Source organism: Populus euphratica, unplaced genomic scaffold (genome assembly GCF_000495115.2).
Source record: "Populus euphratica unplaced genomic scaffold, PopEup_1.0 scaffold300.1, whole genome shotgun sequence".
In the NCBI taxonomy this organism is placed as follows: Eukaryota; Viridiplantae; Streptophyta; class Magnoliopsida; order Malpighiales; family Salicaceae; genus Populus; species Populus euphratica.
In genome coordinates this window covers 202,823-230,140 of record NW_011500182.1, presented here as the reverse complement: position 1 = coordinate 230,140, position 27,318 = coordinate 202,823, and the positions used below count along the sequence as shown (strand labels likewise).

The window sequence follows — 27,318 nt, the reverse complement described above, 5'->3', positions numbered from 1 at the left end:
TTATAAAAATATATATATATATATATATATATATATATTTGATTTGAAGAATAAAATCAATTATTATTATTATTAACTTAGATCTGACATCCCCTTTCAAATTCAAGAAACTTAGAATTAGAAAATAACACTTCACTTAAATTACTTAGAAGTGGCAAGAGCACAGAATTCCTTGGATCTTGCAGCCCCACCTAGTTCAAGACACTAGAAACAAGTGTTCGAACCCAGGTTTGGATTTGCTTTATAGTGCCAGACCCAAGAACATTGAGTTTGGCTGCAACTCCGTGCCCAACAATTTTAAGTCTGACTACAACACCAGCCCGAAGCTCTTAGATATCCCTTTAAAAAGTAGACCTAGTGTTTTAAGATTTTAGATTTTTTTAATTTTTTTATATAAAAAAAAATTATCCTCAGAGTAGCGTGGGTTACCTAACTATAAAGACAGTTGCAAGTAAATATAAAGCTAGTGATGGAAGCTGGACAACAACAAAAATACATTGAAACCGAAACATTCAAGATAGAAAAACGAAGAAACAAACCATCTTTTCTTGCTGCAATGGAAGGCAGTTCCCAACCAATATTACCAGCATACTTGCTGAATTTGGTGGGCATGTCTATCTAAATATTTTACTCTAAATATTTTAATTTGGTGCAAATTAAAATAAGACTAGAATGAATGCTTGGAGGCCTTGTTGTTATGACTAATTATTAGCTGATATCTTAGTTCGTTAACTCGGTATGCAGCTGCGATTTGGCGAAGTTAACGAGTACATTAGCAACAACGTTTTTGAACATTCTGGGATTGATGAAAATCACATGCCTCAGCAAATCAGCATTTTTTTTTTAAACCCAACCCGCAGCTAACCGGGTTAACTAGCCCAACCCGCAATACCAAATCAGATATGGTATTATAACTATGATCATTATACCACTTTTCTTTTCATAAATCAGCCATTTTCTTCCATGTTGAGAGAGCCCCAGATACAAGGGAGCTGGTTATAATCGGGGTGGATGCCACAAAACCTTTCTTGGAACTAGGAGTAGTTTCAGGTATGGTATGTGAATCATTTCAATTAGAACAGTACTGTAAATATATTTTGCACAATGAGATGTTTTATAAAGCATAGCAACTTTCCTTGCCTTGTACTTCAAACTAGTTAACTTTTCAGCCGATGGAAAAAGATTAGTTCATAAAGTTGATCTCAAATTCAACAGGTGTTCCCTTTCTCATGACATGGGAGCTACGCGGAGGTAAATCTATTCAATATTGGTCTAAAACACTGCATGGGCATTATAATTCAAATTGAAAGCTGTAACGATCAAGATGAATTGTGTTTCCGGGCACAATGTGGTGATGGATTTTCCACTCATTCTAGACATGCACGGACTCCTTAAGGGTGGCCCGTGAGTACTCAAATATCTTGCTGTACTTTGTGTATTTTACATGACTTGAACAATGAGCTGGTAATTATGTCTGTCATGGACCATGACGTGAACAAATGCAGGTTGATAAAATATACATGGCAGAATATGCAAGAATTGGAATCATGCCTCGCTATGGCAACGCAGACTCAATCAAGTGGTTTCAGGTGGAATCAAATTGCGCATTTCACCTTCTTAATTGTTTTGAGGAAGGCACTGATGAGGTAAACTCATAGATTTCTTACGTAAGAGGAAAGATTCCTGACAGGAACTGAATTCTCTACGGATTTTCCAATGATCCAATGAGATTTTACTGGTGTTAAAAAATAAATATGGCTATACCCAAGCTACTGATTCAAATGCTAGCTCTGACTCCGGTGATTATAACTAAAACTCTTCTTTCTATAGAAGTTTACTATAACCCTGATCATTAATTTACTTAACATTTCAGGTGTGCCTAAATATGGAGATCTAGCAAAACTGTATTTTGAAGAGCCAGAAACAAATAAAATCAATTCGGTAGTTAATTAAGCTGTGTTATTAACCTTCTTTCCTAACACATCTAAATTTATGCTGACACTGTTTTGGTTCTGTGAATCAGCAAGGTGGCCAATCTGAAGAGCTGATAAAGGTGGAATACCATAAATCCCAACAGAATACTTTCTGCACTGGAGCTGCCTTAGTTCCCAAACAAGGCAGTCATGTAGAAGATGATGGATGGATAATCACTTTTGTCCACAATGAAGATACAAGCATGTATAAAGAAGGTCAATTTTGCACTTTGGTACATAATAATTATATGACTCTCATATCTAAAGTATTTGTCTACGTTCATAGGCTTATATAATTGACACCAAAAAGTTTACCAGTGAGCCAGTTGCCAAAATCACGTTGCCATGCTAAGTCCCACATGGATTTCATGGAGCTTTCATGCCAATCCTGTTGCAAAGTTTGACAGCATCAAATGTTTACATCACCACTTTCTGTTTAGCAGTCTCTTGGGTTATAAATTGTATAATCTGGATGACGTCCAGAATTTGTTTTTATTGATCGTTGTATATGATATACACTCAGCTTTAAACATTGAATTTAAGGCTTAAACTCAAGAACATAAAGAAGAAATCAAATTTTCTTAAACGTTGGATCAAAAATAATTTTATTTATACTTCAAATAATAAAACTCGAAAAAAAGAGTAACAAAGAAAAGTCGAAAGGCATTCTATTTTATTTTCATTTCGAGTCTCACCTTCATTATACTTTTAGCTATTTGAAATTGAGTCCTTCTATCAAGTTTATATTGATTTTAACAAAACCCTCCTTTTCTCTAATTTTCTTTTTCCTTCTCCTTTCTCCTCAACCGCCACACAACCCAACCTAACAATAAGTCGATTAAGCAATCAAGTGAAAAAGATGCACAAGGATTGGATTCAAATCCTTTATTAATTGTCATCACCACCACATAAGCCTCTAGATGATGATCGATTTATATTCACATCACTAACCTTAGAACCCTAACTGCTAAAACTACTCTAACATGAACAAAAAGACTCAAACCCTAAAAACTGAAGAAAAATTGAAGCTAAAAAACCCTAGATTAGCCACTAAACAAAATCACAAGATTAGCCACCGCCACCACTTCAAAAACATAATTTTCATGGAAAACAACTTAATTCCCAAAAACAAGAGTCAAAATCACCATAATTAAAGAACCCTAGGATTCAAGAATTGAAATCACACAAAATCATATCCAAGACACTTTCAAAATAATAATAATAATAATAATAAAGAGAGAAATAGAGACAGAATTACCTCAGCTGCAATATATTCAAGAACTGCAGCGAGGTAGACAGGAGCGCCGGGACCAACACGCTCAACATACTTGCCTGCCTTCAAGAACCTAGTAATACGACCCACCGTAAACTGCAAACTAACGACATAGGGGCAGGAGTGAGAAGGAAGGGATAGAGGAGGGAGGATAAAATAAAGGAAAGGAGAAAAAACTAAAAGAGAACGGGGGATTTTAAAAAAATACTCATAGTCTTCAAGAGAATTAACTGAAACTTTTTTTTAGTAATCCTTTTTTTTTCTTTTTAAATTATAGAGTAAGATTTCTTTAAATAATTAACTAAAATGATTTTAAAAAAATTATCAAAATAATTCATAGTCTTCAAGACAATTAGAATTTTTTGTGATAATATTAAAAATTATTTTATAAATAATTATTCATTAACTTAATATGCAGAAATTTTAAATGATTTACTCATCAATAATTAATAAAAATAGAATATCTATTTTTTATTATAAATTATTACATATTTTTATTAAAGCTAATTTCATTAAATTTATTTATATAGGTGTATAAAAATGAAAAATTCATAATTTATTTTATCTTTTATTGAAACTTCCTTTTATGATCATAATAATTTTTTTTATTTAAATTGCTTCTTAAAAAAGATATTTTTTCATTAAAAACACATAAAAAAATATTTTTTTTATTCAATTCAAGTAATTGGAATGTTTATATTTTTTTAATTATTTTTAATTATTTTTAATAAAATATACTTTAAATAAAAAAACATGTTATCATAAAAAAAAAAATGATTGAGAACTAAACCCTAAACCTATGGTTCTAACTAAAAAAAATTTCTAAGATTTTAATAATCTTTTTTCTTACAAATATACATTTTAATTCTTTTTATAATTAAATAAAAACTGATTTTGAAAAACTATTCCCGACAGCGCAGTCTTTATCCTTAAATTGGGAGGCTCGAAGTGACATAATGCGGATTTATCGTTTTGCGGGGGAGGTTAAGCGCTAATGAATGCCAAGAATATTCCATCTTATTGGTCAACTTGTTTTTATTACTCTAATTATTTATGCTTATTGGAAGTTTTAGTGATTATAAATCACAGCTTTATCCGTACAGAAATGACTTAATATTTTCATGAGTGAAATGATTTAGTATTTAGTAGAATTTTGGACGCATTTGTGGATGCCAGGGGCGGTTTCTTATCAGCCTTAAAGGTTGTTTGAAATATATTTTATTTGAAAATTTATTAAAATAATATATTTTTTAATTTTTTAAAATTTAAGAACGAGAAAAAAATTAAAAGGAAAATATATTTTTATTATGTATTTTTTCCTAAGCTCTTTTAACTTCTTTTTTTTATGTTTAATAATATTGAATTACAAGTTTTTTATAGTCATTAAAACCCAAATAATCAAGAAATTAAATTAATATATAAAAATTTTAATTTGAACAAGAATTATATTTTACTAATTGAATTAACCGACTAATTTATTTAATTTAACTAGAGGACTAATTCATCTGTCCTTTAAATAAAATAAAAAATCAAGTTTAATTTTTAACACTCTCTCTTAAACTTAATTTCTTGATAGTCCCAACATATTTCTTATTTTGATCAAAATAACATATGTGAGTGGTTTTTTAAAGATATTCACAACTTGATCATGTGTTTTCATATACTTGATTTCAATTTCTTTATTTATAATGCAATCTCTCATGTAATTAAATCTTATGTTAATGTGCTTTATTTTTGTCATGAAAAACTAGATTTTTAATTAAGACAATGGCTAATAAGTTATTCATATAAATCTTTATAGGCTTTTCTTGTAGCATTTGCAATTCTTTTAATATTCTTTGTAACCCATATGGAATAACAAACATGTGATGTAATTGATTATATATTCAGTTTCACTTGTTGACAAAGTGACTATGGATTACTTCTTTGAACTCTATGTAAATATTGTGTCTCCTATGTAAAAAACAAAAAACTCTTAGTGCTTTTTCTGTTATCCATATCTCTAGTCTAATCACTAACACTATAACCCGCAAGTTTAAAATCATTAGAATAACCATAGAACAAGCCAAAATCAATAATTCCTTTGATATACAGAAAAATTATCTTCAATGTTCTGAAATGTGTCATAGTTAATGTTTCTATAAATCTACTCACAAGTCCTCCTCCAAAATGAATATCAAATAAATGCATGTTAAATATCTCAAAATCTTAATTAAGTTCTTGAAAGTTGTAGGGTTTATCTTTTCTCTTTCATCATTATTTTGACATCTTTGCTCTATAATTAATTGGAATATTTATTCTTTCACAATCCTTCATCTTGAACTTCTTGAGAACTTTTTTTGCTTGCAAACTTCTATTGATTCATAAAGATTTTATCTTCTCCTTGTTTGATCTAAATCCCTAAGTAGTGAGATATGAGACCAGTATCTGTTATCTCAAACTCTTATATCATTGGTTGCTTAAAGTCTTCAAACATTTTTGAATTATTTCCTTTAAAGATCAAGCCATGCACATACAAACATACAATAAGAGTATTACCTTTCTTTTTTATCTTTAAATAAATAACATATTCATGAGGGTATTTAATAAATCCATTCTTTAAAAAATAGTCATCAATGCGACTATAACAAGCCCTTGGGGCTTGTTTCAATCCATATAAGGCTTTGTTCAACTTTAATACTTTGTTTTCATGTTCATTTGCTTCATATCCTATTAGTTGCTTAATGTATACCTCTTCTTCAATAAAACTATTAAAAAAGGCTGATTTGACATTTATTTGATAAATTCTTCATCATAGTTAGTCACATGCTTTTGATTATATCCTTTTTACAATAACCTTGCCTTACACCTTTATACTTCTTTTTTAACATTCTTTTTTTATTTGTAGATTCACTTGACACCTATTGGCTTCTTTTTTCTTGGTTTAGGAACAAATTTTCATGTGTCATTCTTCTAAAATGATGCAATCTCCTCATCTGTAGCAATTCTATAATTTGAATTCTTTATTGCTTCTTCAAACATTATAGGATCATATATAGTAAGATGACAATATAGTGTTACATTTTTATAAATAGAATTAGTTACCTCATATAAGTCAACAAGGCTCTTCATCTTTTTTAATGGATTTGGTGAAGTACCACTACTTGAGCTTTTACTAGAAGAAGAAAATAAATGTAAAGATGACACCATTAGTGATTATGAAGGTGTAGCTTGTTCTTGATGATATTTATAGCACTCCTTCTCTTTATCAAGAATCGATAGAAAATTATATTTCTCGCCATCATCTCCCTTCCAATCCTTTGCTTCTTCTTCATTGAACTCAACATCTCCGTTAATCACTATTTTTTCTTTATTGGTGTTATAGAGCTTATATCATTTGAACTTTTGGTTATAACCTATAAAGATCTTTTTTGTTGTTATCATTTAGTTTGATCCTTACTTGATCATCTAAATGCACAGTCATTGCTCCTAAAAACTTTCAAGTGAAAAACGTTTGGCTTTCTTCCACTCCATAATTCTTGTGAAGTCATGTCATTTAATCCTTTAGCAGGACACCTATTTGACAAGTAGATAACATAATTTATAGCTTTGGCCTAAAACTCTTTAGAAATCTTCTTATTTTTTAGTATGCTTCTATTCATTCTATCTATTACACCATTTTGTTTTAAGAATTTAAGCATTGTTAGGAGTCTTTTTATACTATGATCTTCACAAAAATTATTAAAATCATTAAAACAAAATTCACCCCCTATCAATCCAAAGTGATTTTATAATAACCAAATTCTTTTTCAATTAATGCCTTAAACTTCTTAAAACAACCAATCATATTAGAATTTTCTTTTAAGAAGTATACCCAAGATTTTTACCAAACAAACATGGTTTCATATGACCACAAACATTACCATCTATTTTTTGTTGAGGTTGACTTGCTTTTGATGTGAACTCATTTGGAAAGCTCTTGCAAAATTACTTTTCCATTAAATATCATTCACATTACTAATTTGGATGTATAATAGATGGTAAACCCTTCAACATCTTTTTTTTTTTATCATCTTTAAGCTATCAAAATTTACATGCCTAGATCTTATATGTCAAAGCGAAGTCTCATATTTCACACATGCATTTAGGTATTTAGACATACTATTCTCTATGTTTAGCAAAAATATTTTATTCTTTGTCATGACTACCTTTGCAATCATTGCTCATTTAATATCAAGTAATGTCAAAATACAATCTTTCATCTTAATCTTATACCCCTTCTCTAACAATTGTTCTAAGCTCAATATGTTGTTTTTCACTGTTAATATATGTAATAGACATCTCTAATAAATTGATGACTTCTATATTTTAATTTAATCAAAATTATAGTTTTTCAATTGATCACAACTTTTGAATGATCTGCAAATATGACATGACCTCTAATTGCTTCATCAAGCTCCATAAACTTGTCTCCACACATGTAATTGTTTGCTCCATCAGTTGCTACTTGTTGAAGAATGTCTCAATGCACTAGAAGGAGTTGTTAGCCTTAGAACTTATAATTAAACTAAGAACCAACAAATTACAGTGCTTCCACATAGGGGCTCTAAGATGTCCAATAAATACATATGCAATAAAAGAACAAAATAAGAAGAGAAAGGAAAAGGAATTCAGTAACATGAACAAGAGAAATTGGAAATTATATTAGATGAACAAGAGTGGTTTTAGTCTCTTAATCTCCCATCCACCCTTCTATTATTCTACTATGTAAAAAAGTGAGGGACTATTCAAACCTAAGACATTGAAGTGGAAAGTTTGGATTGATCACTTGTCTCCACACATGTAATTGTTTGCTCTATAAGCTAAGCTTTGATACCCCTTATTAAAAAAAAGGATGAGTGTGGTAAAAAATCAAAAATACTAATGCAAGGTCAAAAACTCAAGAAGAAGAAGAGGATTGAGAGGAAAGAATACTTTTATTAAATGTTTCTCTATAAGCTTTCTTAGTTATTCTCTCTTTTTTTGTGCTCCTTAATAATATTGAATTACAAGTCTTTTTATAGGCATTAAGTCCTAGACAATTAAGGAATTAAACTAATACTAGGAGATTCTAATCTTAACAAAAATTATATTCTGCTAACTAAACCAGTCAATCGTTTCTCAACTAGCCGACCAATTTATTTAATCCAACCAGTGGATCGGTTCCTCTATTATCTAGAAAAGTTAAAAATCAAGTTTAATTTTAACAATATTAACACTATATTTATATTTCATAGTGGCTAGTGGCTACAACCTTTCTTAAAAATGCATTGCTTAAAAAGATCCCTCATATTTTTCTAAAGTTGGTTATTAGAATCTGTTGTTGAGTGGCTAATTAATTAATATAGGTCTAAATACTCTCTTTGGAATATTAAAATCAACAATTTCAATTTCTGGAAGATCTAGTCATGTTTGGAGAAAGAGAGAGAGAAGGAATTTTTCATACACTACACTTTAAAAAGAAACCTAATAAAGATTGGATCATATCTTATAATAATAGATATGTTGAGGCAGAAATTGTTAGGGTGTGAATGGGTGTGAATGAACATAGGTTTGATTTAAAGTGTTTTACTCATGTTGAAACTTTAGGTTATATCTATCTACTGCATTGTTAAAAATCTATCATGTAATTATTTGTTACTTGTTAAAAGAAATGATAGTGTTATCAGATAAGTTTATTAAAAATAAAGAAGTTGTTGAGCACTTTATCTAGTTTATTTTTATGTTCATTAAATGTGTCTATGTATTTATCAACTTTTGTATCCTCTGCAATTCATTGCTTTTGCTTCTGTTAGTATTGCGAAAAAAAAAGCAGTTCATATAAATTACTTACAAGTCAAGCCTATTTTGTGAGTATTTATCTATATAAGGTGAAGGACCATTCTGGGTAGTTTTTGTGTGTATTACTTTTGTAAAATGTGCTAGATAAAATAAGTTGTCTTATAAACAAGAATTGGCGTGTTTGAACTTCTAAAATTCGAGATATGGGTTGATTACTGAATAGTATCTGAGCTGCATGATAGATTCTGACTTTTCTGTTGTTGCTACCATTTAAACTAAAAAATGACACTTTTAAATCTTGGACTCTCATAAAAGGTTTAGCCTTATCTCTTAGCTTTCCATACATATAAACCAGATCTAAATCCAAATTTTATGGCTCAAGTTATGATTTAATAATCGAATGGTGTTCTAATTCAGACTGAACTAGTATCTTTTTTCTAAGTTTAGCTCTCTGTTTGTCTTCTTAATTTCAGTAGTTAAATTCATCAATAAATCCTTTTATTTATGTGATAAGCTTGCATTTAAGATGAATATTTGCCTTAAATTAAAAGTATCTTATATTATTAGACATGCTATTATTAAACATACTCTAGTTAAGGAGTTATTCATACGTCAAGCGCAAAATGATGATATAAAACCTTGATAAAAATACACTTTCAAGTATTAATCATATCCATTCTTTAATAACAATTTATATAAACTACTAATGAAAAATCTCCTAAAACTCTTTTTAGGAGAGATATTGAGTTTTATTTGCTTTCATTTAAATTTAAAGTTAACACGATGTTTTGTTTAAATATGTGTAGGTGTTTTAAGGATCAACATCAAACTTCTTTGTAAGGAAAGCAGTTGAATACTATAAAGTGTGAACTGATCTTGTGAATGTGAGTAATTGCAATAAAGGTGTTTTATAAGTTTTATGAATTTAAATCTATACATTTATATATTTTCAAATTTGTTAATAGTGTAATTGATATTAATTTATCTTTGAAAGTATTCATGAATTATGTATTTGTATTTATATAATTATTATAAAGTGTGATCATGATATCATTCGATAGGTATGCATTTGATATGTGCACACTGGACATATAAATGTTGTATTTGATGTGTGCACATAAGGCATACAAATGGTGTATTTAAATCGTATTTATTATATAGAAAAACCATCTTAATAAAATAAATTATGTAAATATTTTAATTAAATAGAATATGATATAGTAATTATTAAATCTTAATAAAATAAATTATGTAAATATTTTAATTAAATAGAATATGATATAGTAATTATTAAAACTATTACATCATATAAAAGAAATCCATCCTTAAACTTGAACCGTAAATGATTTTATATTAATTTTTTATCAACCATGATAACTTGAAAGACAACAAAACATCTTTCCATATACATATAATGTATCACGCACCCAAACCACCATATGAAATGATTAAAAGTGTAACTAAAGAAGACTCCAATTGAGTTTATATATGTTTGAAAGTATAATAAATATTAGTTTTTAAAGTGTGTTTTTGTTTAAAAATTAATTAAAATAATTTATTTTTAATTTATTTTTGATATCAACATGTTAAAATAATATCTAAAAATTAAAAAATAATTTAAAGTTAAAAAATTCAAAAACACAGTGTTATAGCAATATCAAATGCCACCTTGAGTCTCCAACAAAGCAAGGGGCTATTCCTATTAATTAATTATACGATATCACTTGTAATATGTCTCATTGTAGATCTAAAATCGTCCTAAATCGTACTCGTTGGCGATTTGTCTTCTTATTGGTGCATGGGATCACAGTTCGATACCCTTCTTTTTTAAGATCATAGGTTTGAAAACCTTCAAGAATTAACAAATAGAGCAACTAGTCATTAACTAGTATTTTGTAAAGTAAGGTTAAATTCATTGCACAATAATACTCTAGTCTTGTGTCTTATTTAAAATAAAAAAAACATCGAAAGGATCGCACATATTCGTCTGCGAAGGAACTACCGTCGGTCTTATCTCACCAACTAAAACACCATATTTTGCTGAAAGACACATCCGTTTAATAGTTGTTCCCCTTCAAGCAGAATATTCCAAGCCCTACTTTCTTTTAAAGTACGTTTGTCTGATACCCATGATGGCATTAGCTAAAGTGATCTATTGGACTTTTCTCCTTCTGTAAGCAGACTTATTTTTACAACCTTCCAAGTAGATGCAGTCCTATTGCTTGTCATGTCTTAGTTAGGGAGCATTAATTAGACAACTTCCTCTGAGGAGATCATGACGTCGCTATAATCAATAATGAATATTTCCAGAAAAAATAGTAATCAATAATGAAAAGGCAGGAATGCTGCTATTTGAAACGTTTATGAAGCCATGGCTAATAAATAGGGCAGGAGGTAGTTTCCTCTACACTAAGCTAATACAAGGACAACTGGCGTCGGCATACGTAAGTAATTAGATGGCAGCATTCTCTTGTGTTTCATTGCAAGTAAATGGATCAGTTCTTAAGCCTTTTGCCTCTGAGAGCTTTGATCGACTCAAAACCTCACTATCCTCAAAGTATAAGGTATGACAATCGACCTTGAACTCTGAAATGTTAAGGGATCTTGCAAATGAAGTCTGATGGCTCGTTTCAGTATGTCACCAGCCTTTCTTCAACGAGCTGCATCAACTGCAAATGAAGATTGACGTTTCCCAAAGCATGAAAAACACTTCCAGGAAAATGTTGGATGCATTTGTCGATTCTGCGTTCCAATTCGTTGATCAACCATTGCTCCCTTCTCAGGTATTATTAGTCCATTTTCCAATGAGAATACATAATTTTTAATGAACTTGATCAATATTTATGCTCAAATGAATGTTTATGCAAACTCTGATAGTCTTTGAATTCGCCTCCTGGGGTAATTGTTGCTTCAGCAACCAGCTAAAATTAAGTATACTATGAGTTATGTTCAGTACATGACATTCAAGATGAGTTCATGGATTGTACACAATTAAGAACCAATAATCTCTCTCTTAAAAAGAAAAATTAACATTGATCATATATATTATAGAGCAACTTGGCACCTGTTGAAGAAATTGGAGAAGCTGTTAACGTTAATGCAATCGAAGGAGAGATTCCAGTAGATTTCCCAGAGGGTGTGTACATAAGAAATGGTAAGTATCATACTGTATGTAACCATTAATATGAATCTATATATGGCATATGGCATGTGATGGATTATAATATTCCACAAACTTGAAACTTGTTGTTGGAAGAAAATCAGTGCAGCAGCTTATTATGGATAGTAATACTAAATTGCAAAGCTAAAAACAAGAAGAAATTTAAGAGAAATGTATGTTCTATTAAATGTTTTTCTCTTCTATACACATTTTTTTTTATTTTCTACGCTTGCACAAGTTCATTTATAAATCTAAAGTTCTAAACAAATAAAAAATATAATTTGATGAGGAAAAGTAATTTTGTCTACATAATCTTTCGAGCAATTTTCAATTGGCAAACTAATTTCTTTGTCTTTTAGAAAAATAAAAAATTTAATTTATTTTCAATACTCCTGTTACACTTGATTTCTAATAACTCTTAGCATATTTCTTAGCTTGATAAAAATATCATGTTTAAATAGCTTTATGAAAATATATGCAACATGGTCTTAGGTCTTTATATATTTAACTTTTACTTTTTTATTTGTATGCAATCTCATAGGTAATGAAATCTAGTGTCAATGTGCTTACTTTTATTATAAAATATAAGATTTTTTTGCTAAAGTAATGAATGATGAGTTATCCACATAAATTTTTGTAGGCTTCTCTTATTACATTTATAATTTTTTCAATAATATTCTTATCTATATAGAATGACAAACACATATTGTAGCATGTACATATTCAGCTTTACAAGTCGATAATGTGACTATAGATTGTTTCTTTGAACTCCATGTGAATATTATGTCTTCTATATACAAGACAAAACCTATAATGCTCTTTCTATCATCTATATCTCTAACTCAATCATTATCACTATAACCCATAAGATTAAAGTTGTTAAGTAACCATATAATAATCCAAAATTTATAATACCTTTGATATATCAATGAATTCACTTCAAAGCTTTGAAATGTGTCATAGTTGGTGTCTCCATGAACCTGCTCACAAGTCTTACTTCAAAAAGAATATTTGGACTAGTTCATGTTAAATATCTTAAACCCCCAACTAGACTCTTGAATGTTGTATGGTTTATCTTCTCTCTTTCATTATTTTTTGACAACTTTAGTCTATATTTAATTAGAGCATTCACTTTTGCACAATCTTCCATCTTGAACTTCTTGAGAATCACTTTTGCAAACTTCTCTTAATTCATAAAGATTCTATTTTCTCCTTGTTTGATCTCAGTCCTTAGGTAGTAGGTCATAAGACCAATATCTATTATCTCAAACTTCTTGATCATTACTTACTTAAAGTCTCCAAATATCTTTAAGTTATTGACTATAAAAGATTAAGTCATCCACATACAAGTATATAATAAGAATATAACCACTCTCTTTTATCTTTACATCAAAAATACATTTATAGGGCATTTTATAATTTTATTATTCAAGAAATAACTATTAATGTGACTATACAAAGTTCTTGGAGCTTGCTTAAATCCATTTTAAGGCTTTGTTTAACTTTAATACATTTTCTTCATGTCCCTTTAGTTCATAACCTCTAGGTTGTTCAATGTATGCCTCTTCTTCAAGAAAGCTATTTAGCAAGGTTGACTTTACATCCATGTGATAGATTTTCCATATATATTGGACAAATATGGTATTATTAATTGCATGGTCTTTAATCTAGCAACTTGAGCAAAAACTTTATCATAATTAATTCCTTACTTTTGACTATAGCTTTCTGTTTCCAACCTCGCCTTGTACCTCTCCACTTTTGATTTGGCATTCTTCTTTTCTTTGTAGATCTACTTGACACTTATTGACTTCTTCTTCTTTTTCTATTTAGGATTCAATTTTCATATATCATTCTTCTTAGTTGATGCAATCTCTTCATCCATAGCAATTCTCTACTTTTTATCCTTAATTTATTGCTTTGTCAAATGCTATATGTTCACATATGGCAAGATGATAACATAATGTTAGATCATTATCAATTAAATCAATTAGATTAGTTACTTCATACAAGTAATCAAGGCTCTTCATCTTTCTTTGTGGATTTGGTGGGTTGTCACTACATGAACTTTCACTAGAAGAAGATGATAAAGGTGAATTTGAGTTCATTAGTAATTATAGAGGTGTAACTAGTTCTTGATGATCTTCATGTCTCTCTTTCTCTTTATCAAGAATTAGTAGATAGTCATACTTCTCACCACCATCTATCTCCTAATCCTATTTTCCTTTTTCAATAAACTCAACATCCCTAGAAATTACCATCTTTCCTTTATTGGGGTTGTAAAGATTGTATTATGTGGACTTTCGATCATAGCCTATAAAGATCAGCCTTTTGCTATTGGCATTTAGTTTAATCCTCATTAGATCATCTATGTGCATATATTTAATGCTTCTAAACACCTTTAAGTGAGTAGCACTTGATGTTTTTCCATTCCATTCCTCTTATGGTATCATGCCATCCAAGCAATTCATAGGACACTTATTTGACAAGTAAACACCATAATACAAAACTTCACCCTAAAATTCTTTTGGCATCTTCTTTATTTTAGGCATACTTTTTGCTATATTGAGGATGCATTTATTCTTTCTCTCTACCATGCCATTTTGTTATGGGGATTTAAGCATTGTTAGGAGTCCTTTTATACCCTAATCTTCATAAAATCATTAAACTTATTTAAAATAATTAAATACATTAGACTTTTCTTTTAAAAGTATACATATATTTTTCTACTATAACCATCATTGAAGAGGAAAAAATATATTTTTTTACCAATTAAGCATGGTTGAGTAGGACCATATACATCTTCATGAATCTCTTATAAGGGTTAACTTGCTCTAGATGTAGACTCCTTTGAAAAACTCATGCAAAATTATTTGCCCACTAAACATCTTTCACACAATTGATATGGATGTTTGATGGGTGGTATACCCTACAACATCTTCTTTTGCACCATCATCTTCAAGCTATCGAAGCTTATACGACAAAGCCAAGTCTCATCTTTCACAAATATTTTTAGGCATTTAGGCACATTTGTCTTTGTGTTTAGCAAAAACAACTTGTTCTTTGTCATTACCTTTTCAATTATAGTTTTATAATTATCACGTAATGTCAAAGTATGATTTTTCATCTTAATTACATAACCTTTCTCCAATAATTATCCTAGATTTAATATATTGCATTTTTTTTACAATTGGGATATAATAAACATCACCAAAAAATCAATGACTAACATATTTTATTTGAATCAGAATTGTACCTTTCTTTATGATGAAAACCTTTGAATGATCTGCAAATGTGACATTACCTTTAATTAATTCATCAAGCTTCATGAATTTAGCCTTGTCTTCACACATGTGATTGCTAGCTCCATTGTTAAGATACCACATGTTTTCTTTGGTTTTTATTTGTTCATTATGGACTAATAATAGGGTTACTTCTTGCTCCTCTTTTACTACTAAATTGGCATAATGACCTATTTTCTTAACAATCATAACACTTAATTTTTGAACCTAGGTCTTGGATAACTACTATCCGAGGGTCCAATCAACTGATTAGTTTCATCCAGTTGCTAGTCGACTAGTTGATCTGTTAAGGGTACCTTAACTTTTTCTTTCAAATTTCTCTTTTCCTTTTTTTTTCTCTGCCTTATCCACGACCTCTACATCCTTGTTTATATTTGAAGTCATCTTAATTCTCTTTTATAGAGAATTTTGAGAAGAGTGTTTATGCACCGATATCTTCTTGAATTTCATTCACTTCTTCTCTATAGATATGTAGTTTTCCTATAAGACCTTGAATTGTCAAAAATCCATATTTTATGATTCCTTTATCGCAACCACAATATAATAGAATTTCTTCTGTAATGAGCGTATGATCTTTTCTACCATACTTGTTTCTTCTATTTCCATCCCATATCTTTTTATCTGATTGTATATGGATAATACTCTAGTAAAGTAATCTAAAATACTCTCTAATTGAAATGTATGTAACTTTTTAAAGTCACCTCATAACTTTAATAGACATTTTTTTTTATAAATATTATTAGCTCATTGGTTTGATTATTGCAAAACTTCTAATGGTTGCTTGGTTGTGGTTGTGTTAGCCACAATCTTAAAAGTGGTATCATCTAAATAGTGGTGGATGATTGTAAGTGTTTATTGATCATTTCTTTGTGCTTTTTGCACAACCTCCCTTTAGATTGAAGTCAATGTCACTCCTTCTATAAGCTCACAAATCTTCAGAACCTAGCAAAGCTTTCATATGGATATACTAAATTTCAAAGTTATTATTTGTTAAACGAGGACATTGAAGTGATAAGTTTTTGATTAGCCATGTCAAACTTTCATAGTTATTATTTGTTAAACAAAGACATTGAAGTGATAAGTTTTAATTAGCCATGTCAAACGTTCATAGTTATTATCAAACAATCATAACAAGCTTTGATATCACTTGTTGAAAGAAAATTAGTGTAATAGCTTATTATGGATAATAATGTTAAATTACAAAGCTAAAATACAAGAAGAAATTTGAGAGCAAGATATGTTTTATTAAGTATTTTTCTCTTTTACACAACTTTTATAGGCCTATAGTCCTAGAAAAATAAGGAATTAAACTAAAAAAAATCTCATATGATCAAGAAAATTAATTTTACCGACTTAACTAGTTGATTGGTTCTTAATCGGTGGTTTGATTCTTTTGTTTTTCATAAAAATCAGAAATCTAATTTATTTTCAACACTTATCACTCAAAAATAAATGGCATGTAATGGTTTCTCTCTTTGTGGAAAGCAGGTTCAAATCCTCTATTTGGTGGTCTAAAATCAACAGTATCAAGTTTTGGAAAAACAAACCAAATTTGGGTAGAAGGAGAAGGGATGCTTCATGCACTTTATTTCAGAAAGAATGCTAGTGGGAATTGGATTGTTTCCTATAAGAATAAATTTGTTGAGTCTGAATCCTTCAAGATAGAGAAAGAAAGGAACATGCCAGTTTTCCTACCAAACTTGGAAGGAGATTCTTTAGCTATTTTAATATCAAACCTTATCAATGCGGTATATTTGACATACATATCTTTAATTGGGGAATTAATGATTTTTTTATTATATAAATTTAGTTTTTTTTTCTACATAGATGGATCTAATCCTTATATATAATGCCTTTTTAGTTGAGACTTGGCACAATTGCTAAACACTATCAAAATGTCAACATTTTTTATCATTCTAGGAAGCTTTATGCAACTGGTGACAATTACCTACCTCAAGAGGTTGACATATCCACCTTAGAAAGTCTTGATTATTGGGATGTTAATGGAGCATGGGATCGACCGTTCACTAGCCATCCAAAGGTTCTTTCAATATACCTCTATTATTGCTAGAAAATCAATATTAAACCATGCATATTTAGTGTCTACCTTTTATATTGTATATGATTTAGAATTTCTTTGCATTATAGAAAGCACCTGGTTCAGGGGAATTGGTTATGTTAGGTTTTGATGGGATGAAACCTTATTGTGTAGTTGGAGTTATATCTGGTACGCATGGTTTTATATTTTTAATGATGTTCTTTATTATTTCAAATTTGAACCAAAATAGTTTATTCATGAACTATAATTGACAAATGTACCTTTTTTGAATTGTATATTTTAGCTGATGGAGAGAAGTTATTGCATAAAGTTGATCTCAAGTTCAATAGAAGTGTCCTCAACCATGACATAGGGGTTACAAAAAAGTAAGTTCAATATATCAGCATGTTTTTTTTTGCTTGTCCAAAGGCCAATTTTCTCTTATATGGATCCAAATTAGCACAAAAACAATAGTATGATCACTTTTTATAGTTTTATAAAATCCTTTTATATTGACTTTAAAGATAATTTAATGTTACAAAGATAACTCAAGAATCTCAAAATAAAAGTACAAAATATATAAATAACAAACATAATTAATCACATACAAAACAATATTGAAAATAAAACATAAAAGTATTTGGATGAATCTCCCAATCTTTATTGATTAATCACTCTTATCAACATGCACTCTTATTATCAATATACTTATTTCAACACATATAAACATGCTAAAATTCTAAATGCATTAACCCTTATTTATTGATAAGGAGAATGCACCTCTAACTATCTAATTAAACAAGGATTCTAATCAACTAGTATAGCACAATTTTGTTTTTATCATAAATTTTTACATTAGCTATGATTTTATCTAACATTCTCTCCTTTAAATTGATATTCTTAAAGACTTAGTTTAACAATGAATGATTCTTCTTTAACCTTATCTTAAACTTCCATTTTTCACCAATAGTTTTCAGTCCTTTTATAAACTTCATTAATTCTCGAGTATTGCTTTTTCTAATGACATCAATTTCATCATTTAAAGCCTTTTTTCACTTTATTTCATTAATAATATCTTTGGAAATCATAAGATCATAATATGAAAATAGAGTAAAATAAGGAAGTGGATCATTAGATTGTTTGATTCTAGTTACCTTATAAACATTTATCCATGTATGCTCTTTTCTAATATGTTGTGATTGTCGATCAATATTTGTTGATATTTCAAGTGTGCTTTGATCATCCACTAGTTAGGGTGCATTTTTTATAGGCTTCTCTTTTGCTCATGATTAAAAATTAAGCAAAAGATTGGATTTTTGAAGGAAGAAAGGCATTAACTATTTTAAGTTTTGGGAAGGTATAATCCATTACTAACTTAATAGGTGATGTCGATAAGGCACACATCTAGCTTGTTTTACATGTTTGATGATACTTTTGAACTTGCTTTAGTGTTATGATGTTATGTAGTTTTGATTTTTATTAATACATAAAAATATTGTTTTTATTATTTAAATCTTGCTTTGAGTTATTTGTTAATGTTCTTGAATATTTGGGTGATGTTTATTAGATAAGTTTTGATGAAATTAAGTGGTTTTAAAATCTATCAAATGTGGTAGTAAGGTTTATGATGTTTTCTGTGTTGGCTGATACATGTCTTTAATTTTTAGGTTTTGTTTGGTTCAGATAACCAATTTAAATTCAAATTGCATAAATATATAGGTTGTTTGGCTTTCATAGTTTTGAAGTTTTGAACCTCTTGTATGATTTTGATGATTTGATGTTATTTGTTAATTTTTTTTATTCAAATATATTTATTTATGGTAATGTGACTTGTTAGAAAGATGGAAGCATGTTAGAGAAGTAAAAAATACTAGTTTTGAAGGCATGATAGTATGCTAGGTTTTTGAGTTATTTTTAAGTTAGTAGATAGTGTTTTTTATTTTATTTGCAAGAGCATTGCCTTACCTCCCTTTATGATTTGAACTAGTTTTGGTCCATTTCTTCGTATCTTTACCTTCATATGATATCGTTAAATAATGATTTAGGATTTTAGTTTTAAATTAAAATCTATTTTAATTAAATCGTGATTATTGATTAATAATTGTTGATGTTTAATACTTAATTATTATTTAGTGATTGATTTCCATCTTTTTTATGCCTTTATTTCATGAAATATGGTCTATATTAGAATTCCTGCTGCTGGAATTTGTGAATCCAAGACTAACCTAAAATTTAATACGGTCAATCCGAAACAAATATATTAGAACCGTTTCATTATTGTTCATTATTTTTTGTGTATCAGCTACAACGTGATCATTGATCATCCTCTGATAGTTGACATAACAAGAGTCATCAAGGGTGGACAGTAAGTAAAGATTGCTCGATTGGATTTCTTTAAAGCAATGCCAATTACACAATCACTTGCTTATAGAAAGAGGTATCCATGTTCACATGCAGATTGATGAAGTATGAGGAGAAAGCGACTGCCAGGATTGGAGTGATGCCTCGTTACGGGAGTGCAGAGTCAGTCAAGTGGTTTGAAGTAGAACCAAACTGCACATTTCATATTGTTAATTGTTTTGAGGACAGTAATGAGGTGAGAAAATTAAGTAATTGGTAACAAGTATAACAAAGAAAGAATCTTGCCTTCAATTTTTGAAGTCCTGTTAATGTTGATCAGCAGAAAGCTCTTACAGTCTCTAGTTTTTGGTTGATATTAATTGGTTTAGTTACTTCTGATTGTTAATAAATTTATTGCTGAATGTTCATTCCTGAATTAAATCTTTCACCGATCATGGTCAGGTTGTTGTGCGGGGATGTAAGGCTGTTACAGCCATCATACCGGGTCCAGATTGGGGTCAGGACAAGTTTGAGTGGTTCTCGAAAGGATTTAAGTCAGATGATGCTGATGGTTTAACAGAAAGTGGGTATCTCTTGCACCGCGTACATGAATGGAGACTAAACGTGGCAACTGGGGAGGTTAAGGAGAAATATCTAACAGGTGCTGACTGCTCCATGGATTTTCCTTTCATCAATGAAGATGTCACTGGTTTAAAACACAAGTATGGGTACACACAAGTCATCGATTCCTTGGCAAGCTCTATTTCTGGTAACAAAAAATCCATCCTCGATGCTTACATTTCTTTTACATTTTACAAAATTGAGATTGAATTTTTTCCATGCGTCAGGAATCTGTAAATATGGATCCGTAGCCAAATTACACTTTAATGAAGAAATGTCAGCCTACTCAAAGGTAAATTCATTTATGCATATCCCTTTTGTTTCCATCACTCTATGCTATTCAATTTGGATTTCCAAGCATGGAAATGCATACATGGTTGCTGCTTGAATTTACATGGCAGGAGGGAAGCAATGAACAACCGGTAAAGGCAGAGTATCATAAGTTTCCAGAGAACACATTCTGCACAGGAAGCACCTTTGTGCCTAAACAGGGAGGCGTTGAAGAAGATGATGGTTTGATTATTACTTTTGTACACAATGAAGAACGTAATGTGTCTCAAGTAAGTCGACGACTTTTCTCCAACACCAGTGGTTTAAGTTGGGTTTACATTTCTTGACACAAGTTCTCAAATTCTCTTTAATGCCTTTTTTCCTTGTAGGTTTATATAATAGATGCAAAGAAGTTTGAAAGTGATCCAATTGCCATATTAACTCTGCCCCAGAGAGTGCCTTATGGTCATCATGGAGTCTTTGTTTCCATGCCAAATCAAGCTTAGCATGCCTTCTTTTTTGTACCGAATATGACTTTGGTCTTTGCATGTAAAATGATCTCTAGATTTCTTTTTTTTTTTCCCCTTCATCTTTTCTATTTGTTTTTGGGTTGAAAAAGTTGCACAAAGTGAGTTTTACGTGTAACTTCCAAGTTTAATCGTTTGATGATGTGTTTCAGTTTCAAGAAATTGGAGACTACTACAGTTCAGAACACTATTTTCTTCGTTTTCTTTTATTGTTGTTAACTCTTAGAATGTATAATATACGAGGGAAAACAAAGAATAATCATATATAAATATTTGTGCCGAAAAGACAAAAAATTAATCTCATTGGTATACTGTTGGTCAAATGCACGAATTGATATAATTATTGCTACCTCTAAGGTCTAATCTATAGCTTGGCAAAAAACGGAAGAAAATGACGCGCCAATTCTGCTCAGTTGAACTTCTAGCAGTGGAGTGAATGCGAGAGAGCCTGATCAGCTGAAGTTCCAAATAAAATTAAACAGAAGAGATTAGATAAATGAGATTCTAATTTATAACGTAAGAGATTAGATAAATGAGATTCTAATTTAATTTTTTTTTGTTTATCATCTTCTTCCCTTTCTGCCTGGTTTGAGGGACTCCGCCATCGATTTTGAGGAAGAATATATCAAAAGACGTTGAATAGATATTACCTGCAGAAAATATTAGTGGCAGCAGTACTGCAAGACAACAAACTGACATCAGCAGCATAGGGGTTTTGTACCATGCTACATAAACCATACGTTATATTGCATCAAGGCTTCAAGGAAAGAATCATAAAAATTACACATGCTGGAGCCTCAAGAAAACATGAAACTGCATGGTTATAAACCAATGGAAGCAGAAGTGATACACGATACCAGAATGCCAAGTAGAGCCTCAAAGGCACATCCCATCAAACATTTGAGAGTGGAAAAAAATGCTGAAAGGCACGCTCGTCATAATGCGCCAAGACATACAGCCAAATAAACTACACAGACAACCTACGACAAGCCAGGGAACGTGCACAGATTTAGCTGCAATAGCACAGAAAAACGATATGAGAATTCCCGAGATCATATCGATCGTAATAGCTTAAATTTATTTAAATGCATTACAGAGAAGTTATGTCCATGTCTATTACTATGAAATAAACGAAAATAAATAAATGGCCTCAGATTGTTGTTGTTGATGGAGCCATGAATACAGGACCCTCCAATATTTAAGTTAATAGATATAAGATGAGAAAATAATATACAAGAAAACTTATAAATAATGTGAGAAAAAGTGCAGAGAGAGGGGAGCAAGGGCAACACGCAATGTGAGCAAACAAGTGATTCTTGAATTGTTGAATCTCAATGCCTCGAATGTTTTACTTGGTGATCATAAATATTTATAGACATTAATCATATCAGGTTACCTTGTAAAGCATGGAAAATAGTGTTGCGTATGCCTCGTGTTATGTGGATATGCAGGTGTCTCATGGTATGTGGAGTTGAAGGTGCCTTGTGGTGATTAAAGAAATGATGGATTGCGACCTCAAAGTGAAAAAAAAAAAAAAATTTGAGTTTTTTGTATCTACGTGCCTATGTATAAATTTAAAAATATTCATATTTTAAATATTTAAATAATTTGAAAAAGCTTAATGATTTGTAATAAATTAATGGTCGGTCAGCAAGGTCCATCAAATGATTTCTTATTATTCATTATTTTTACGCTCTTAATTTGCTAACTACCCTTGATTTTAATATATAAAAGACTCAACTAGCACGATTTATATATTGTTAATTTATTTTGTAAGACAATTTATTTGGTGGTATAGATCCTACATGAACATATATATATATATATATATAAGAATTTTATGGAAGATTTGTTTTTTTTAATAACTCTACATTTGTATGCATCGTTAATATTGAGACTTGATGGAAGTTAGTTATTGAATTACTGGGAAAATTGTAAAGAAACATGGTCAATTCAATAAAAGTTCTTTAAAAACACCGAATGGTTCAATCATTTTAACAAAATAAATTAATTAAATGCAAAGAAGGATGAAATTGAAAAAAACTTTAATAAGTATTAAAATAAAATAAAATAAAAACCAAATTCAAAATAAAAATAACAAAAATCATTTCTGAAATAAAACTAGACCAAATTGGTATAACAAAAAAAAATCATTTTAATCATAGATTTTGTTATTTCCTCGAGTTTTTACATTTTTATAATATCTTCCAAGTTAACTTATTCACGAATATAAATCCTATATCAATATGAAAAGTTACCAAATAATAAATGAAATATATGGCATAATATTGTTACATAATTAGTGATGGATATTAATTACGAGCAAACTTCTGTCATTTTTATTTATTTATTTCCTATAGCTTTCCTCCCAGTTTGGACATAAAACATGCGTATTAAAGAAGAAAGTTAAAGATTTATTTTCCCTCATTTCCTTTCTATTCCTAATTTCAGCATCCAAATAAAGAAAAACGACTTAATTTCCTTCCCATTACTTTTCTTTCCTTTACTTTCCTTCAATATATACACACTGTTACTTTTTATTGCGTGTAAATTATAATTGGATATGATATATAGTCGTAGAAAAAAAATATTAACAAAACGTAAACCTCAAATTGTTGCTCGATCATTTTGGCTCTTTAAGGCGAGAAACAAATGTGTGTAGGCATAATTTTTATCACCTAAAATTAAATAAATACATATGTACAAAATATTTAATTTATTAAGATATATAACAGCATGTAATCTCTATTTAGAATATTTTTATAAAAAAAATAAATAATCCTCTTATTCTTCTCTTGAATTTGGTATATGGTGACTTCATTTATTTATAAAATTAAATTAATATTAATTTATGCTTTGTAAAAACATGAATTTAGACATGTATTGCAAAGCAAGATTTAGTTATTTGATACTTTAAAAAATATTTTTAATTTATCTATAAAGTTTTATTGAATAACTCTTATAAGACATTTAAACTTAATTCAACAAAACTTTGTTCTTTGGTGATTTCAAATGTAGATAAAGGACATATGAGAGCTTCTAAGAGAGCTTCATTAATGATTTTTTGACACTTATTTTACCATGAAATCACCATCAATTTTGGCATTATTGTAAGTCTCCACAAAGTGAGCCACATGTTGCCTTGGATTCCTTTTGTCATCGAATTGTTGAAATTTTAGTGATTAATAGTTTAGAGGCATTCTTAGCGGGTCAATTTTTTAGGTGTATGGCTTCGTATAAGAATACGAAGGTTGAATTGTACTTTCTATTTGGTCCATGATGGATTTTTTGATAAGTTTTTTCAGTTGATTCGTATTAAAGATGTCATCTATAATATCGTGGATATTCCTTGTAGCCCTGATTATAGAATCCTCAGGAACATTTAGTTAATCTACTTGTATAACCTTGATAGCTGAACTTTGGCCTCTCTCGTTACTGCTATCGAGTTTGTTCATCAACTTTGTTATCTCATGGTCCTTTTCCTAGAGTGAAGTTGAAAGCCTGTTAATGAGTTTTATCAAATTAGCCACTTGATCCAAAGATGTAGCCCCGATCATCATCACTAACTTGGTTCCAAAATCTGAAACCTTATTCGGTGATTGACATGTAGAAGTCTCCACAGGTGAATTGCCAATGCAGTCTTTGTAAGTGTCAAAGAAAAAGTCCACACGCTCCACTTGATTGTTATGGTGGAGTTGTAGTTTTGGCCTTGAAGTAACGAGATCTCGTGCCCCATTTGCATTCAAAATGAATGATTAATTAAATTAATTTTTATGGAAAATTTGAAATAAATATGTATCGAGGATGAGAAAATAGTTGCAATAAGTTATAATGAAAAGAAAATTTAAGAAAGAATTGTACTGTAAGCACCGGTTAAAAATTAGAAACATTATTGGGAAACGATAATAAGTCTATAAAGGAAATAAATAGTAAAAATATAGAATAAATATATTTGAGATAAGAAAATAGTATCGAGATTTGAGTAAATAATTGATATCATTTATGCAAGAATGAAATAGGAAAAATTGAATTTTTGATAAAATATCACAAATTAGTTATTGTTACGCTATAGCACGTAACTTTCAATCTAGCTATTAGATTAAGATGAAATTTTATATGGAGTCTTCTAAAATATATATTTTTTAAAATTTAAGTTAAAGTTTTAGAATTTTTTGAGTTTGATAAGAATTTTTCAAGTTAAGTATAGTAAACAGATAATAAAATAGCACAAATAAGTGTCTAAAATTTTTTTCAAGGATCAAATTAAAAATTGGTCCAAGACAACCTTTTTTATAAGCTACCAGGAATAAAAAGAAGACGAAGAAGAGTTTGTAGATGACCAAGAGAAGAAAATAGAGAAAATAGGGAAAAATTGCTTGAAAAATCACAAATAAGAAAAAGTGTAATAGGAGAATTTTGAGTAATTAAAGAGACAATTTTAGGTGTTATGGATTCCACAAGTAGTTTAAGAGTTATAGTGTACTTTTAGAGAATGAAAATTGAGCTTAGAGGAGGAAAATACGAAGGAGAATAGATTCAACTTATTTTGACTTTTGATTCTTCATTCTTTAAGGCTGAGAAATTTTTCTATAATGTTTCATTATATAGCTTTATATGTTTGTTTTTGGATAGAGTAGATTTAGTATTATGTAAAGGTGGGTTCTTGATATTGTGGTGATTTGAATATATAGATTTATATTGATTATGTTTTTGTTGAGGGGATAAATGTTTGGGCTACTCATTAATTAAGTTAATTAGTAAAAAATAAATTTTATTCCTCTTAGTAATGCGTATTTTAGATAAGGGTGGGATTTTTAGGGTGATTGAGTTGTTGAATTAATGACAAGCAAATTGTTTAGCTATGCTAATTGATTAATTGATTATTGAAAAATATATAATTATTAAGAGAATAAAAAAAAAAAGTGAATGAATAAATTCCATGAGTGGAATATGGATTGTGTTTTGAATTGTGCAAGGAAAAGAATGAAATTGAGCTAAATAAAACTAAGAATTTTATTTGTTGATATAATATAGGAATGTAAGGTCATGTAAATTGATTATTAAAGAACATGAAACTATGTTAGGTATAAGGAATGAATAAATTGATCAATGGATATCTTTCTATTTGATAGGCATGTTTAAAAAAATTAAATAAACTAATTTTGACAGATGTTAAAAACAATTTTTGATGGAAAATTGTACTATATGATGACTTTTAAGTAAATCATTGAATAAGGAGGTATTGTGATTCTTAAATAATCAATTCAACCTAAAAATTTGAGTTGTTAAGTGAGGCTATAAGATATGATTTATATTATTTTCTAACACATTCTAGTGAAAGTTTTTTGGACTTGAAATTTGCACAGACTCATACTATTTTGTGTTTAATTTTTTTATCAAATAAATAGGGATAAAGAGATTTGAACTCATGACCACTTAATTATAAAGAATCTGACACCATGTCAAAAAACCAATTCAATGTAAAAGCATAACATATTAAGTGAGGTCCTAAAATATAATTTATATTATTTTTCTAAAAAAGATTTTGAGATTTGTTTAAGGAATATGAGAGGTTGAAGGCTCTAGACAGCAGCAAAGAGTTATTAGTTGAAAACCACTAGCAGGTAGGTGTGCAATACCTTGAATCTTTATAGAGAGATATTAATTAAAAGCATGTGTAAATTTTAATTAATAATTCTACATTTTTTATCCTAATTTCAATAAATGAACTAATACCTAGTAATTAAACGGATAAATTAATGCCCAATGAGTGCCTGATAATTAGGCTAATGGTTTAGCATCCTTAATGAGAGAGTAGTGCCTGAGTGAAATGGATAGAAATAAAAATAATAGAATGAAAATGGATGTGTAAAATATTAATGATTTATCATAAAATATATAGAAAAATATTTTCATATAGGTATAGTGAAATGATACATTGTATTTCTTGATGATTATGTCGGTAGAATGTCAATTTTATTTTTAGGATCCTCACTATAATGGAGTAATTCTTGCTTG

The 27,318-nt window shown here is 29.5% G+C and overlaps 2 protein-coding genes across 2 annotated transcripts; one reads left to right on the top strand and one right to left on the bottom strand.

Annotated features, from left to right (window-relative positions):
* Nucleotides 1-2,101: 2,101 nt before the first annotated feature.
* On the bottom strand, nucleotides 2,102-4,201 carry LOC105111543 (uncharacterized). Its single transcript, XM_011006927.1, has 3 exons — nucleotides 4,150-4,201; nucleotides 3,232-3,476; nucleotides 2,102-2,361 (listed from the first exon to the last, which is right to left on the bottom strand). Exons 1-3 carry the CDS (start codon nucleotides 4,199-4,201, stop codon nucleotides 2,254-2,256), a joined length of 405 nt encoding a protein of 134 aa, XP_011005229.1. The 3' UTR covers nucleotides 2,102-2,253.
* Nucleotides 4,202-11,549: 7,348 nt separating this feature from the next.
* Nucleotides 11,550-21,470, top strand: LOC105111541 (carotenoid 9,10(9',10')-cleavage dioxygenase 1-like). Its single transcript, XM_011006926.1, has 13 exons — nucleotides 11,550-11,609; nucleotides 11,691-11,828; nucleotides 12,097-12,199; nucleotides 16,993-17,252; nucleotides 17,366-17,545; nucleotides 17,653-17,731; nucleotides 17,847-17,928; nucleotides 19,845-19,907; nucleotides 20,000-20,138; nucleotides 20,345-20,651; nucleotides 20,731-20,779; nucleotides 20,913-21,063; nucleotides 21,163-21,470. The coding sequence occupies exons 2-13, from the start codon at nucleotides 11,721-11,723 to the stop codon at nucleotides 21,277-21,279; spliced, it is 1,638 nt and encodes a 545-aa protein (XP_011005228.1). The 5' UTR covers nucleotides 11,550-11,609; nucleotides 11,691-11,720; the 3' UTR covers nucleotides 21,280-21,470.
* Nucleotides 21,471-27,318: the final 5,848 nt, after the last annotated feature.